At 33.5% G+C, this 17,210-nt stretch overlaps 1 protein-coding gene across 1 annotated transcript; it reads right to left on the bottom strand.

The window, feature by feature from the left end:
- Positions 1–976: 976 nt before the first annotated feature.
- Positions 977–4,169, bottom strand: LOC136969268 (platelet glycoprotein V-like). The gene has a single exon (XM_067263360.1). The coding sequence runs from the start codon at positions 3,944–3,946 to the stop codon at positions 1,556–1,558; it is 2,391 nt and encodes a 796-aa protein (XP_067119461.1). The 5' UTR covers positions 3,947–4,169; the 3' UTR covers positions 977–1,555.
- Between the last annotated feature and the right edge of the window lie 13,041 nt (positions 4,170–17,210).

Raw genomic sequence — 17,210 nt, forward strand, 5'->3', positions numbered from 1 at the left:
CATAAACCCTTTTAAATCAACAGCGACAGACTGCAAGACAAATTAGTTTTGACATTACATTGAACAATTACAGAACAAAATGACGAATAAAATAAAATAAGGTTATAGAAGTTGGACAATTCTTTATTTTCATATACAAGTACTGTACACCTTTGTTTCATTTTACATAGATATTTATTAAAATCATTATTTTCTTTTTTTTTCACTTTCAATTAATTGTTCACGTGAAATATAATTTCTACCTGATAGATGCCTATACAAGCTAATTTCTTTTTCTGGAGGACAGTTTGAAATACTCGAATAGTATAAAATCTACTGTTAATTTGTTTCATTAATGGAAATAAAATGCAAATACAGCCAATCCATAACAGTCATTTCATGTAGGCTTAAATGTATCACTGTATTTGATATACACGGCAGCATCGTAAGATACCTGTGTACATATACATATATACAGTGTAATTATTAAAAGAATACCCGAACTTTGAAAGGTGATACTTACAAAACGACAAAAATTACACATTTGGTTGACCAATCACTTCAAATATCACATTGTAAAGTTTCATTTAGTTACCATAGCTTCGTAAATGTTCAATGTGACCGCCATTACAGGCGAAAGGATTTAAACCTTAAAAGATTGCCTTATTTGTATAAAATGAATCATTTAAAAGTTAAATAAAATATTTTAAATCGAGTTTGCATAAGAAATCGTTATATTTGCTTGTAATTCTAGATATACCCCCATACAGTCGAACCTCCAGTAACGGCCATCTCTAAATGGCAGCCATTTTCTCGGGAACCTTTCTTTTTGGAATAGAAATTAACCTCCAAACAACGGTCACTTATTACTGTATTTTCGTATCACTTGACATTGTTGACAGGTTTGACTGCATCAACTTTACTTTGCATTTACTTTACAACCCAAAATGTAATCTTAGATGTTAAATAATTGAAATCAATTTGAAATTCACTAGTGTATGAAATGAATACTTTTTATTATCAGAGTTACAGATAGCTGTTCAGAAGGCCACGGAGACCCGTGAAAAATGTGTATTGTGAGTCCTATAGCAATATAAAAGTAAACGAAGGAAACACGTTTTACTGGGTCATCGAAAAATTAGGACCCAGAGCAATAAGTTGTTCTGTGCTTTAATTTCTCGAGGTCGGTTTTGTCTTCCTCTTCTGAGTGGCCCTGCTGTTACATGTTTCGTGTTTCTGGTGTTGGATTGTTCTGGTTTCTAGACACTCGTAAGCCTACATAATTATATAAGTCTTATTCAAATATTTGTTTCAAACGTCATACATGCTCTATAGTAGACATACTTCGACTTTTTGAACCCTCAATCAGGCATGTCAAAGTGACTTTAGTTATGTCACTATCGTGATATATGACACATTTTTTTCAAACACTACAAAACGTTTTCCATGTTCATTTTAGTTGAAGAAACTGCACTCGTCTTCAATGGTGGATCTACATTTTTGATACATTGTTATGAGATCCACTTTGCAACCAGCAAACTTCATTAGTTTCACGGTAGCTCCGCCACTGCTCGTCTTATTTCACAACTTCTACATTTTCTTTTCGGTTGTTTATAAAGACCAGATTATCCGCGTCATCTTGCAGATTGTTGACAAATCTTTTCCTGCGACAGGTATAAACAAATAGAATAGTTAAAAATACGAGTACCAAGACAATCAAACTGGTATATAAGAGTACAGTTTTCCATCCAACAGAATAAATCATTTTCTCCTCGCATTTATCCATTGATATAACCTGGACAAAGCTGGAAAAATCGGAACCAAACATGCAAGAAACATTAGCGAAGTCCATTATCTTGTGTTTGTTTCTAGTTAGCCAATCCTTGGTAAACAGGGAATCACAACCACAGCTCCAGTTGTTTCCTGCTAACAAAATTTTTAACTCATTCCAATTATCAATCCGATACATCAAGGAAGAAGGCAACCGAGTTAATTGATTTCTGTTTAAGGAAAGATAAGTGACAGTCGATGGTAAATTTTCGATAAAAGTTAAAGAATTTTCGCTCAAATATAAACGGGTGACATTCATCCATAACTGTGGATCCACATTTGAAATTCTATTATGCGTAAGATCTACAATAATGGCATCTTCGATAAGAATTTCAGGCATATCTCTCATGTCTTTTCGGAAACAATTTACTAAAATCCCTTCGATGTCCTGGGAGCATTTGCAATCTACGGGGCAATCTTTTATTACAGAACATATTTGGTACCTCGTGGTAATATCGAGTAACTTTTTCTTCTTCTCGTAACACTCTAAATTGGTAAGATTTGGAAAAATTTGGGCTGCCGTCTCCAAATTTACGTTTAGAAAGTCGACAAATTGGCGAAGATTGCAATCGCATGTGATGTTGCTGTTCCTCAAATAATAAGTAGGGAAATTAGACCCGTATTCATGGGTATCGATGTATATGGTCTTTATATTACTCTCGGACAGGTCAACGATGGCTCGGTTAGGAGTACGCAGCGGTAATGTGGCGTTACCAAAATTACTTCTAGAGAAATCAACGAAAGTCAAGCTATGTTCCGTCCAATTTATCATTGGCCAGGTCACGAAATTTGAAAATTTGGCAGAAATCTTAGTCAAATGCTTACTTCTGCCGAAAGGATGTTTAGCGGAAAGTCTAACGAAAGAACTACGAGATATGTCGAGGACTCGTAAATTAATAAGTGGAAGGAAGACGTCTTCGGGTAAGTGAGTGAGGAGATTGAAACCCAAATCAAGAACTTCTAAAGACGATAAATTCTGAAAAATATTCTTGGGAAGAGTTCGCAATTGATTAACACCTAACTGGATGTGTTGCAAATTAATCAGATCATCGAAGATGCCCGGAGGAAGGTATTGTATTTTATTTACTCCTATGAAAAACACTTCTAAATTCTTGCTATTTTTAAAAAGATCAGGCGGTAAATTGACAATTTGATTGGTTGTAAGAGCGACTACCCTTAAGTTTGTTGCGTCAGAAAATATTCCCCTTTCCAAGTGCGTTAAACTGCAGTTCATAGCAAAGAAATATTTCAAATTTCGCAAACCGGCGAAGAATCCAGAAGGAAACTGTCCTATCTGATTATTACTTACAAAAAAATACTCTAATTTTGAGCAGGCAGCGAATAAATTATCAGGAAGTGCAGTCAATCTATTCTTCTTAACGGAAAATGAGGTCAAATTCGACAGATCGGAGAACAAATCATTCGGTAAATTTGTCAGTTTATTTCCAGATAAATCCAAAACTTGCAATTGAGTGAGATTCTTGAGCAGGAGCGGGTCGATTTCTTTTATCTGATTGTAGCTCAGGTTTAATCCCTTTAAATTATAAAGTCCCTGAAACACTTGGCTCGGTAACGTTTCTAAAACTCCATTTTTCAGACTTAATGTTAAAAGACTGGATAAATTTTGAAAGGGTCGCGGAATAAAGGACCAAAACTCGTAATTCTCGATGTTGAGATCCGCAACGGAAGGAACATTTTCAAAGGTCACATTTAGCACGCCCGAAGTCCTTAAACCAGTCAACGTTATTGTTTTTAGAGTGGGAATATCATTAAACGTTGCACTGTCGAAATTATTCTTAATAGTCGGCGTGAGGTTAACGTCGACCTCGACGACTTTCACCCCCGACACAAACTGTCCAACGTCAAACTCCGACAGGTGACAGTAAAGTATATGAACCTCATTTGTACTGTTAACTTCCAAACACCGCATTAACTGCCGATCGATAATTTCGTTATTACAAAACACAGAGAAATAATCGCGAGTAATTTCGGCGTACGATAGTTTCTCTGTTATGTAGCATCTGATTTCGGAGTCGAAGACCTTTTCATCTAAGCACCGATATACTGGCAATTTTTTCCAGGAGTCCACACAACCACACGCTACATTTAGTAGCTGTATTAAGATGAATAACCTCATTAACTCGAATTGTTAGGTACTGTACTGTACCTTCTAACACAACGATACACTTTAGGCCTAATTAGCTGAATGTTACCTTTTACAAGTCACCAAAATCCGAATTGACGTAGACACAACTCCTTTAAAACAATTCACAAACTAAACTCGGTTGCTTTTACTATAGAGTTGCACCACTAGAAGTAAATACAGGTTTGATCACGTGTGTAGGGTAGTGACGTTTACGATGCCATTGTGTTGCATCACTAGAAGTAAATACAGGTTTGATCACGTGGGTAGGGAGTGACATTAACGAACCGTATATTTACCGCTGCTAATTGTATGAAATATTATATTATAAAGAACTATGAGCTTTTTTTGAAGTATTTATGCGTTTTATTTCTCAAAAATTACGTTAATTGAGGGTGTTTTAGTATACTTTTATGGTTGTAATAGAATATGGAAGCCTCGACCTTCTAGGAAGGGAAATTCTCACTGGATGTGTGTTCATCACTGATTTCCAGTTATTTTATTACTTAATCTGTCACGTTTCTGTTTTCGATAGGAGAAAATAAAACTAAAAAATTGTTAAATATTTAATGAATAATACGTATTCTGTTATGTAACTTATTGTTTTCCTTGTTATCCTTAATGACTACGTCAGCCATCCGGTTTGTTGTATGATTTTAAATTGCTGTATTCTGCTTCAAGTTCGCGCTGATTTTTGGTTTTATTCCGAATCATCACTGTCTTTACGATTCTGTTCTTTTGTAAGATTGGTAATAAAAATATTTTTAAAATGACAAAACTTCGAATTATTTACATTTTTTTTAAATTTTCTTTATTAACACACAAAACTGAATTGTTTCTCTGCGTTTAACAAAACAACCCGTGTCATTCTATCTTCGATACAATTCTAGAATTTAACATTACAAATAGCAATTTACGATAGTGAAGTGTGAAGTGAACGGAGCAAACATGGCGTCGTGACCGTGATTCGGCGCGCGCTTTTAAATTATATTAAATATACAAATTTCGATAAGTGTTTGCTATATGTTTAGTTTTTTGTCATATACTTATAATAATTGAATATTTTATTATTAATTAAATTAATGATTATTACGTAAGAAAAACGAACTGCGCTGCGTTAAAATACGCGACACACGCGAGGGAGCAACGACTCCAAGATAAAAACAATTACAATGGATCCTCCGTACATCGCACTTTTTCTCGGTTCCCCAAATTTTAAAAGCATTCGAGTCAATAAATTTTAAAATATTAATTACCGTTGAATTTGTTCTGGCAACGAAATATCGTCCTGGCTTAATTTTAAAAAATGTATTTTATATTAATTGTGCCGCCACCGCTAGAGAGAAATGTTGGAGTCCAACAGTCCAACAGTTGAACTGTTGGACGCCACTGTTTTACTGTTGGACCACTTAACATTAACACGTGTACGCACGTGTTAATGTTAAGTGGTAGGTTTATTGTTTCAACACTAACATCTTTAATTTGTTGCAGACACTGGCGAAGTACTGTACATCACACTAAACCATTTTTACCAAGTCGTGGGGGGATTAGTTATTCGGAAAGTTATTCGAACAGAGGGAAGTTTTGCGATAACTCGAGTAATATCTGATTTAACAAAATTTTAATGGATATAAGCATTTAGAATATATACAGTAGAACTTCGATTATCCGAACCTCTATTAATCAGATTTTCGATTATACGGATCGTACAAAATAAACAAAACTTTTACAAATTTGCTGATTTGCACTTGGCGATTGCTACACTGTTTATGTACGTGATGGAATGCATAACTTTTTTGTCCCAACAACGTCTCACCCGGCACAGTGGTCCTAAACTTTTTAATGCATTTTGCGTCGTAATAAAAATATAACTTGACATACATATTTATTAATAATTTATATTCAAATTACATCATTTCTACGGCCAAGGGCGGTGTATGGCATGGGCGACGTGGGCCACCGCCTAGGGCCTCGCGGTCCGAGGGGCCTCGCGCCTCGAAGATTTATGCATTACTTAAAGTCGCGAACGCGTCGAAAAAATTTTACTCCTTAAAAAAAATCTATAAATAGTTTGCATTTTTATGAATAAAAATTTGACAGTTTTAACTGCTTTTTATTTTAAAAAATCCGTCTTCTTGCGCCACCAGAGGGCCTTTAAACAATAGGCAGTGTTAGTGCTGGTCAGTAGTAGTCTAAATTCAAAACGAACGTTTGTTTCTTGAAAATTTGATCACGATTTAAATACAGTACAGTATTATTTTTCGATTATCCGGATTTTCTTATCCGGACTGCCTTCATCTCCAATTAGTCCGGATGATCGAGGTTCTACTGTATATTTTTTAATATAAAACTCATCCTTACTCTGAAAATTAAGCTTTTTGCCATTTTATAATTAAAAATATAATGATTAGTCTTTTTATTAAACATAATAAAAATGTTCGCTGTTTTAAATGATGTCGGGAAAATTAAAATCGAATTGAATTATATTCATGCAGTTACATTTCTTTAAAATCTTTTAAATAATTGCTATATGTTCCAAAGGGACGTCTAATCAACTTACATCTTCGTAAGTAGAGAAGATCATCGAAAAAAGTCGAAACTCCCTATGTAACTGCCTATATAATCGAAATGCGACGGATAATGGAAACAGAATAAAAACAATTTTTAATGTCAAATCGTTTGGCCATTTAAATTTTAGCAATTAATTCAGTAGGGTTTCTAAAGTGTCGGCTTTGCTTTGTTTTCACCAGGAGAAAACGACAGATTGGTTTAACGTTAGAAATTTCCTTTATTATATTTAATAAACAATTGATTTGTAAATAAACCAAATTATATAATGGCATTTCCAAAATCCCAATTCGTAATAAATATCGTCTGATTTATCATCTCAAATGTTGAAGAAATAACTAATTCATTACGTTAAATTTTTGAAACACTATATCAAATATTAATTTTCACAATGGAAATTTTACATTATTTTGTAATATTATCCACATTCGTATAATGTGATTAATATACAGACACTAAGTACAGTAGTGAACCGAAAATCGGAATCAATTGGGGACTGGGGTTGTTCAGATTAGGGATTTGTTCCGATTACGGATTATGTACGAAAAAATATATTAACCTGTCCGATGTTCAAATTTTTCTCCGTTGCGTGTCGCTTCGCGTTGAATTTTTCTCCGTTGCGTGTCGCTTCGTGTTGAATTTTCGTCGATTTTAAGCCTAACGAAAATTTTTATAATAATAATCGAGGCTATCGTATCGTTAAAAATTATTTCTGCATTTTGTACAAACAAAATAAATATATTGAAGAATATAAAAACATGAAAATTATACTTTAGAAGTAAATTTAGTATCAAAAACGTTCGATTCGGCACGACACAGTCCGACTGAAAATCGTGCCGATTACCGGCGATTCCGATTACCGGGGTTCCGATTTACGAGTCTCTACTGTATATGCGAGTTTAAGAAAATTTGATGCTGTACATTTAAATTTGAAATGATAAAAATTGTTATATATTGTATTTTCACTCCGAAAATTGCTACAAGAATTATCAAACAATGGTTTGATAATTCTTGTAGCAATTTGATGAGTCTTGTAACAGATATATTCGCCGGGGGCAATTCAACCGTCACGTAGTACGAATGGCAAAGTGGTTAATGTAAAAAGACATCAATCGTGTGATCCACTCACATACAGACCACGACCGACTTACAACCGAAAATCGGCTGATAGATCTACATTGCAAATTTTCACATCGATTATCTTCGCCAATAGAAAGAATTTCTAAATTTTAGTTTCGTCGAGACATCGGTTCTGTAAAGTTACACATACAGTCTGTTCTCAAATTATAGAGCCAGTGTGAAATAATTACACTAATAAACAAATAACAAGCGCATTACAAAACAATAAAAAGAAACTTGACTATTAATTTCTTATGATATCATTTAATAATAATTTTATTAAATAAACAGTAGTAAAATACAAATATAAATAGATTTGAACAACGTTGTATAAAATAAATTTGTCCCAAAATGATAGATCTACTTCAACACTTAAATAAGTGAATTTATTTATTATTAATAAAAAATATTTACACTGTGTTTACTAATTATTCGTAAACATTATCTGGCGTTGTTTTAATAAGATTTTTCTATGATTTAGTGCCACAAACCAGCTATAGCCTTTTTAATCATTCTACAGGTATATGTTGTTTTTAATTCCTGTATTCTTTCGGTACTAGTGTTAAATGAAGTTCTATACACGATTAATATCAGGTGAATATGGATGCTAGTTATGCACACCATTTTTCCAAAAACCATTGCTAAGATAGTTTTCGTGTTGTTTTGTCGAAATGGAACAAAATTTCTTGTAATTTTTCTATGAATGGCATTAGGTGCTTATTTCAAATCTAGTACTTGTTGATATCACACAACAGAAGTCTAATTTTTTCAAGAGAGAAATCGAAATGCTTATATTACACTGGTCAAAAACATATGTTTCTGGCTCTTATTGTTTCATTTTCTTATATTGTCAATGATTAGATAATTTTGTGTACTTTTAATTTTCACACACAAATGATTGGATGAGATGTAATTTGTCTAAGATTCATTGTAGCAATGCAAAGTTTCCTAGAAGTTAGTATTTTTACAGGCATTTAATCCAGGAAGTCTTCCATTCAGAACTATATTTTGTAAAATTTCACTTCTAATATATTAGTATCCAGTATTTTATACTATGCTGTATTCAATTTTGCGTACTATTTGCAAGTTAACTGCAGATGTAGAGATTCCTTTATTAATTTCAGACAAGTATATACTACACATCGTAAAAATTCATTTATATTTTATTATTATACAATATAATAAAGTAATAATCAATTTCTATCTATTTTTTTTGTAATATATGTTGCAAGCAAATACGAAGGGCAAAAAATAACTGTTAATGTGGTAAAAGCACAGGAAATCGGGAGTCAGTTAAACCATTTGAGCCAACGGGTGATTAATTACATTTTATAATTATTCTGGCAATTAATTGCAGGTTACAAATAATAAAGACAATAGAAAACAATCTTCACACTTTAAATTGTACGGAATATAATTCTTTTGAGCTTACGTCGATTGTATATATTCACCATGTTATAAAATATATGTACACAAAAATATTTCTCATTAATCCGAAATTTTCCTTATAACAATTATTAGATGCAGTATTTCAGAAGTTAATTATACCGAATTTTAATTACGCCGTCAAACAATTAAGATGATAAATCAAATAGTAATTTGCTATAATTTGAAGTTTATTACAGTTCGCAATTTAAAAAATGTTAATCAATAAAAACTATTATAAATCATATAATTTTGCTAACTTATAAATCAATTGTTTATTAAATACAATAAAAACAATTTCTAATTTTAAATCGGTCTCTGACTTGTAACGTAATTGTTTATGTTATTATCTTTGTTTTTCTCTTCATGGTTCAAGCATCAATAAAAGCCTTGTATTATCTTAATCTCAGTGGCCACGGATCTAAGAAATACAAAGAACCCAACTGATCTAATTGCTGAGGTTTAAACAGACAAACCTGTTTACATTAAACATTGCCGTTACTCTGTTTTATTGTTTACGATTGCCAAATAACAATTTTCTGAAAAATGACATAACAGGTGGAAGTCTAGGTTAGACGTGCGTCCCCACTGTTTCCTTTTTTCTATTTGCTGGAATCAGAGACGAGCCGCCATTTTGGAACCATAGGTAACATTAACCGAAGATTTTTTTTCTATCTCTAACAAACTGTTCCATTTACAGTAGAATATCAAATAGTCATCTGACAACGATTGAAATGTCGCGAAAAACGGACCAATTATTTAAACTCGGAACCCTGGAAAACCGCTTAAATCATATTTTGTGCAAGCCGGTAATATCGTATTTTGGATTTTCCAATTCCAATGCCATCATACCGCTGGTCCGATAGTAAGAAGGGATGTTGCGGAACGAGGTCGAAGTAATACGAGCAGTAGTAGTCGTTGACCTCCTCCCGGAAGAGAGGATGGTCAACCACTACTAATTAATACTGGCCAACTATTAATATTTGAAAAGTTATCCGTGTTAGACAGGTTGTAATGGCTCTGCACGTGATCGAGTTGCCAACTTTATTGTCCGAAAGACTTTGTATGACTTGTTTAATAAAGAAAATCTTGTAAACTGTGAGAATAATTGCTTTTATATTATACCTACGCAAAAAACACCTAATCTCACTGAGAACTATTTTTTAACCGTAAAGAAGGATTTTAACCGTTAACCAACGTTTTTTAAATCTGTTTTATTATTTTGATGTTTTAAATTGTATATATATATATTACTCTAATTTATATTTTGGACTCAAATAACTCAATATTTAAAAAAATTTTATATTTAAAATGTGTTCTTAACTGTTCTATACAAAACAGAAGAGTTATCAATATTCCACAATTTTTAAAAACCCGAGGATGGCGTGTAGAACAGGTTGAAAACATTCGTTACGGTTAATAAATAATTCTCGGCGAGATAAGGTGTTTTTGCGTAAGTTGAGAAGCATCTAGCTAGGTATTAATTAAGTATTTTATGTTATAATAAAGTGTATATACTTTTGTAACAGATCGTACAAATTATGTGTGAAGTAAGTTCTCGTAAATAGAAAAATTATTGGACTGCAATTAGAAAAATTCGTAGATATATAGGGGAGACCGGGGTAACTTCGGCATACGGGGCAAGTTCGTCAATTAAATTTTCTTTGAAACAAAATAAAAGGAGGCTCTTTTTAGAGGGTAGACAGTTAAGCTTGAATAACGGCTTGTTGAGTGTGGTATCTGTGTGTGGTGTCTCCGACAAGCGTAGTTGAAATATCAAATAAGTTGTCTGTTTCATTCAACTTCTTATAATATTCTGCTTCCATTTATATAGAATTGGCATGTTTTGTTATAATTCCATAATAACAAAAGTTATTTTTCATGTTAGAAGGATAAAATATTAACTTATTCACGTGACCAGATCATGGCTTGGTACCCTATTCTCAGGGTTCCACTTAATGTTTCTAAATCATGACTATTGGGGCATCTTCGCCAGTGTCGCCGATCTTGTCCCTAATCGTGTTTTGCTATGGTTTGATTTTGCCGCAAACAACAACAAGCAGAAGAAATAACTGGATTCCCAAAGCCACACTAGAAGCCATACTAGAAGCCACGGAGCGGCCGGATGGCCGAGCGGTCAAGGTTAGCAGCCTGCCGTCCTGGGGGACCCGGGATCGAATCCGGACGGGTCGAAAAATCCCCAGGAATTTTTCGGGGGTTGGTGAATCCGGATATGTCGGTCCCCGTCCCTCACCACCCGGCCGCCCCATTGTGGGCCTGGCCGAACCCATAATGGGCTTGCTATAAGAGGCCCTCTTAGTGCCCACAGGGCGGAAAGAGTTACAAAAAAATATAAATAAATAACTAGAAGCCAAGGCTAAAGTTAAAAAATCAGGAACTTGCAGAAGGGCAATGGATTTGGAGAAATCGGATTCGAAGTTCACTAAAGAAGAGAGGCAGAAAAGTCCTAAAGAACCGGAAAATGACGATGAATACTTATTGCATATATTGCAATAAACAATATAGAACTACTCAGGTAAAGTGGATTATGTGCTGCAAGTGTGAACTGTGAGCTGTATGGTGCTAGATGGCTGTAGGGCTAGATGTGGAAAATGAATTGGTTCAATTTATTTGCAATATGTGTAGGGCCTAAACAATTTGCTGTTAAGCATATTTCATTTCTACTGTTTGTTTGAGTTCACTAATTCATTTATACTGCTTTTAACTTGCATTAGGATATTTTCATTTATTATCTGTTTGATTTCTTTTGTAATTAATTTTTGTTCACGTTTTCTTTGCTTAAATAGGCATTTGAACTTGTATTTCGTTGTTATAATATTGAATAGGTTTTTGGACACGCATTTCTTTGTTTTAATAGTGAATTCCAACGTATACACAGTATCTTTCCTCAGACTACCATAAATATATACAGAAACTTTAATAGAAAACAAGTTGGCCGATAAAAAACCGTAAAACGATGACAAATATCATAAATATTCAAAATATTCATGACATACATACTTATATAAACTCTGATAGTGTAATTGAATATTCTGTCTAATATTGTACAATTGCAACATAGGAGATTCTAATACAAATTACATTACCGTAATGGAAAAATAATGGCATTAATAATGTCGTTTTATATAAATTTAGGAAATTAAATTTACATAATCTTCATGTTTCCTAACGATAATGTTTGCAATAGACAATTAGTGTAATAACGTCGATGTGCACGCTCCTACTTTTGGAACTAATTAGATGTACTCTGTTCGACATTTTTATCATTAGTAATTCGTGGAAATTAATCAGATTAGTGCAGTCAATCGTCTTGTTATTGTTATCCTCTGATAATAAGAAAACAAAAGTAAATAAAATAAATTGGTAACTGTGTTAGTACGAAAAATTTCAGGTATGTTTAAATACTTTTAGCTATACTTTGCGTAAACTAATGAACGTTCCATACAACGTTACAAATTATATGTAAAGTATGTTACCAATAGTGTATTAAAATTACACGCAATTGTATTTATCGCCTTCATCGATTGCCGTACTTAATTTTAATATTATAATAATTCATAACATTTCAGATTTCTATTAGAGGAATTCATAATTTTCATAATTATGCTTACGTAAAACAGAAACAGCTATACATAATCTTTGAAGCTGCACCGCAAATTCAACTGACTATACAGGAGACAATTCTTTTCTGCCGTAATTTTCCGTTTTAAATACAACGCAGATAGTTCTTACATCAAAGATGATTACAATTATTCAAGAAGACATGATATCGAGCATTAGCTCTAATATTGCAAGTTTTAAAAAGGAAATATGTCTGAAATGCTTTCTGTCACCAATTACCTCTATGTTAATGATATACGGATGGTATTTCTTCAATTCCTGTTCATGTATCGTACGAAACCATAATTACTTGCTGAAATTTCTGAACAAGTTTTACCTATACTTCATCGAATTTATCTGCTGGATGCATTTCTTTCTTACTTTTTGTATGACAATTCCTTTTATATCAAGTAAAACGCCCTGTGTATCCTGGTACTCGATTGTCGACAACGACATCTTTGTCAAAGTGTGCGTCTGTATTCTTGCCTTAACTTTTGCCGTAATATTCAGCATCGTCAGGCGAGTAAAATTAAATACAAAAATTAAAGTAAGAAATTCGAATTACTTTTGCCAAAATCAGTTGTTTTCTATCATAAATCACATAGATATTGCCACAATGATTGTGACAATAATTATTACATTATGGCTTCAGCTCTTAAACGTATTTTTCTTTTATCATGATTTGAAAAAAAGAGAATTATTCAAACACGAAGCATTTTTCTGTAGCATCGAAGCAAGAATATGCATGATTTTTTTCAGTGGAGGTTTCTTGTACCTGGCTTTCTTTCTTTTCACGTTTATTGCTACTGTATCAAAAGCTTTCCAGAAAGTATCGGAAGAACTGTACCTACTAAGAAAGGATAATCTAAACTTGGAACTTGAATTGGAAGAAATTATGGCACAACACCATGAAATTTGGACATACATCAATCAAGCCAACGGACCATTGAACTATGTATTAATGATTTTGTATGCGACTTTATTAACAGAAACGTGTCTACTTTATTTTATTGCCATATTCTCGAAAGTGAAATTTGCCTTGAAAATGTTTATTTTTATTATTTGTGCTATAGTAACTATTGTATGTATTTTATTTGGATTCTCGGCGTCTGTTTTCACATCAAAAGTAAGTCGTTTTATTAATATCGAAAATACATTTCATTTATGGATTTAATCTAACGTTTGGCTTTGTTTTTCTCTTTCAGATGCAAACATCCTTTCAAGACATAAGAAGATTTGCTGATTGCAATCTCAGTTTAGTACAGAAATTAAAAGTAAAGTGTTTTAAATTTAATTTTTTATAAATAAATGTTCATTTTTTGTAAATTTTAAAAAAAGTAATGACAATCAATTATTATACAGATGTTGAATTTTATGAAGAGATTTGGTAAAGTACCTCTATGCATATCCATGAATGATTTCTTCAACGTCACCAAGAAATTTCCGATTAAAGTATATTCAAATACATTTTATAACATTAATTATGAAAATCTTCTATAGATATATTTAATTTTAGAAATTTTTCAGATGGCGAGTTCACTTTATTCGGTATTTTCTGGCCTTCTGAACCTCCGAACAGCTACAAGACCTAAAAATTAATATGTTTGTTTCATAATTTTAAAATAAATATATTCAATGGAATAGTATATAGCTTTTAGCCTTTAATACTATTTAATAGTTAGTGTAAATCGACAATACACGTAAATATACGTACGGGCCTATTACACCAGTGAATGAAATCATTTAATAAATTGTTTAATGATTACTATCACTTTAATTACAAAAATTTACAATAAACTGTGGCTCTTTTAACATGTTAAAAAATGCCAAAGTTTAAACATTAAAATATAATATATGTTAGATTCTGTTATAAGAGATAAGAGCCATATTTAATGTCGATTTAATTATGATTATTTACATAAATAACATTCGAGTGCATCTCTAACTTTAATTACATTTCCTTTTGGTTCTGTTAACAATTAAAACAATGGTGCAAGAATTGCTTTAACATTAACGATACGAGATTAAAGGCCCAAACACAATGAAAATTAAGTACAGTTAACCCCCGTATAACACGGGAGTTAGGTTCCAAAAAATTGCCGTGTTATGCGAATCCGTGTTACGAAAAAACTAGTACGAAAAGGAGGGTAAGGTTCCAAAAATTAAAAAAAACATGCTATTATATTTTCTTAATTAAGATAAATATCTCTATTAAAATTTTCTTGAGAAGTGATAGATATTAATATACATTAAACAATGTTTTTTTTTTATCATCGCTAAGCACTATTAAGCGAAGGCGTTTTCTTTTGGGCAAGATATCGTTATCCTCTAAGCATTTTTGTGCGTTATCTTCAGATCCACGCTCTACCTTTTGCAAAAATATGGGTTAATATTACCTATGGTATCGAAGATGGCGACGGGGAAATTTTTTTACCTAGCGACTCGTCGGCGACGGGGAAATTTCTCCCCTCTCTACTTTCAAGATGGCCGCGTTTCCGGTAATCTCGAATCAGATTCTCGAGTGATAATCTCTACTGGGGGCGTACCCGTACTATCTGTCGCATTATGCAAATTAATACTAATTTTTCGACGAGAGGAAAGTTTCGACGTGCGGTACGTCTATCGAAAACCGAAAATTTATTCGTAAGAGAAGTTTTTTTTTTTGTGATTTAGGTTTGTATATTTCGAGATAATTCGCATTTTGTGTGATAATATTATTAATGATAGCTTTGTTATTTAATTTGTAGGTTTTTTTTTTAACTCAAGATATGAGTGATATAGATATTAATTCCGAAGAATTTTAGGCGGGATGTTCTTCCCAGACTTTTTTCCAATTGTTGGAACACGATTATACTGAACTTGGACTTGACTCGCGAATAGACAGAGGGTTTAAATTAGCTGTCAAATTGGGGTTACAGCACACTGTAGACATTTGTTCGAAATGTTCCAAACCGTGCAAAGTAGTATATCGCAACGACAGAAAATCGTGTGCGATGAGATGCCACAAATGTTGGAACTTCAGCTCTGCCTTCGACGGTACGTTTAAAGGTAAATGTGGAAACTTACCGTGGAATTCGATTTTGTCGTTTATATGGCATCACCTCGCGCTCGATTGCTCTACAAATATTTCTGCTAATGCCGCCGGAATATCTAACAAAGCTGCAGTCGATTGGTCGAACCATATCAGATTTGTAATGCTAGTAGCACTACATAATATTCTATCGTTCAAAATAGGAGGACCAAATAAAACTGTCGAAATAGTCGAGACCGTTATTTGTAAAAGAAAATACGAAAAAGGTAGAAAGCTTAAAAGTACAAAATGGGTCGTCGGAGGCATTTGCCGAGAAGATAAAAGCTGTTTCGTTTGCCAAGTAAACGACAGGTCGGAAAATACTCTCAATTGGATTATATCGAAATTTATTAATTCGGGCACTACTGTATTGACTGACGAATGGAAAGGCTACTACAATATCGACAAATTGGAAGGAATCGAAATATCACACAGGACGGTTAATCACTCTGAAAATTTCGTCGATCCAAAGACGGGAGTCCACACCCAAAATATCGAAAGACTGTGGGGATATTTGAAAAATAAAAAAAAAAAAACCTTCCAAAACACTATACAGAAGACCTTTCCGATTCTTACATGTACGCATTTATGTATAGAAAATACCTGAATTGGCCTTCAAAAAAACTAGGAGATCGTTTTTTTACCTTCGTTCGACATTTACGGAATATATATCCCGGACGTGGAAAGGAACCAATATGGAAGGAACCCGCGACAGTCCCAGCAGCCCCTATAGCGGAAAAACGTTCGGAAAAAAAAGGAATGCGGGGGGGGCAACTAAGAAGATTGCAGAGAAAAGTACTACCAAAAAGAAACAGAAAAGAACGACGACATCAAGTATTTCCGAGTCTTCAACATCGATTTCAACAAAGCGTCGAAGGACCGCGAAGGACCAACGTTAATGTAAGTTTATTTATACCATCTATAATATATATATATATATATATATATATATGTTTAAAATAGTTTAAAATATCTTTTAACATCTAGTTAAGTATAATTTATTGTCGTCGTCGTCGTCGACGGTCGCCATCTTGTTTGCACGTTAGCTTGCGTGCAGACAAGACGGCGACCGGAAACGCGGCCATCTCGAACGTAGGGGGAAAAAATTTCCCCGTCGGCGTCTAGTATCTAGGGGGAAAAATTTCCCCGTCGCCATCTTCGATACCACGGGTAACATTAACCAAAATATGTTATGTCCTTGTAAAGGTGTGAATTGTCCCAACGGTCGGAGGCGCGGTTCAATGCCTAAAAACCGGTGACGGAATAAGGCAAGTATTGAATAAGGGATAAACATCTGGCAACACGAAGAGCAGAAGCGTCGAGATCTGGCAACACTGAAACAAGTTTAGAGAAGGACTACGTGTATCGACAGAAGGCGGGAAAAGAAAATTTACATACTGTACTTAAGTACTAATAGTTCACGAAAATTATGCAGGAAAATCTGATAGTACATAC

The sequence above is a fragment of the Centruroides vittatus genome, unplaced genomic scaffold (genome assembly GCF_030686945.1).
Source record: "Centruroides vittatus isolate TY-2023 unplaced genomic scaffold, ASM3068694v2 contig_1774, whole genome shotgun sequence".
Lineage (NCBI taxonomy): Eukaryota > Metazoa > Arthropoda > Arachnida > Scorpiones > Buthidae > Centruroides > Centruroides vittatus.

Bases quoted from the DNA above. Each gene is read 5' to 3' on its own strand.
- LOC136969268 (XM_067263360.1), bottom strand. From the start codon at position 3,946: ATGAGGTTATTCATCTTAATACAGCTACTAAATGTAGCGTGTGGTTGT.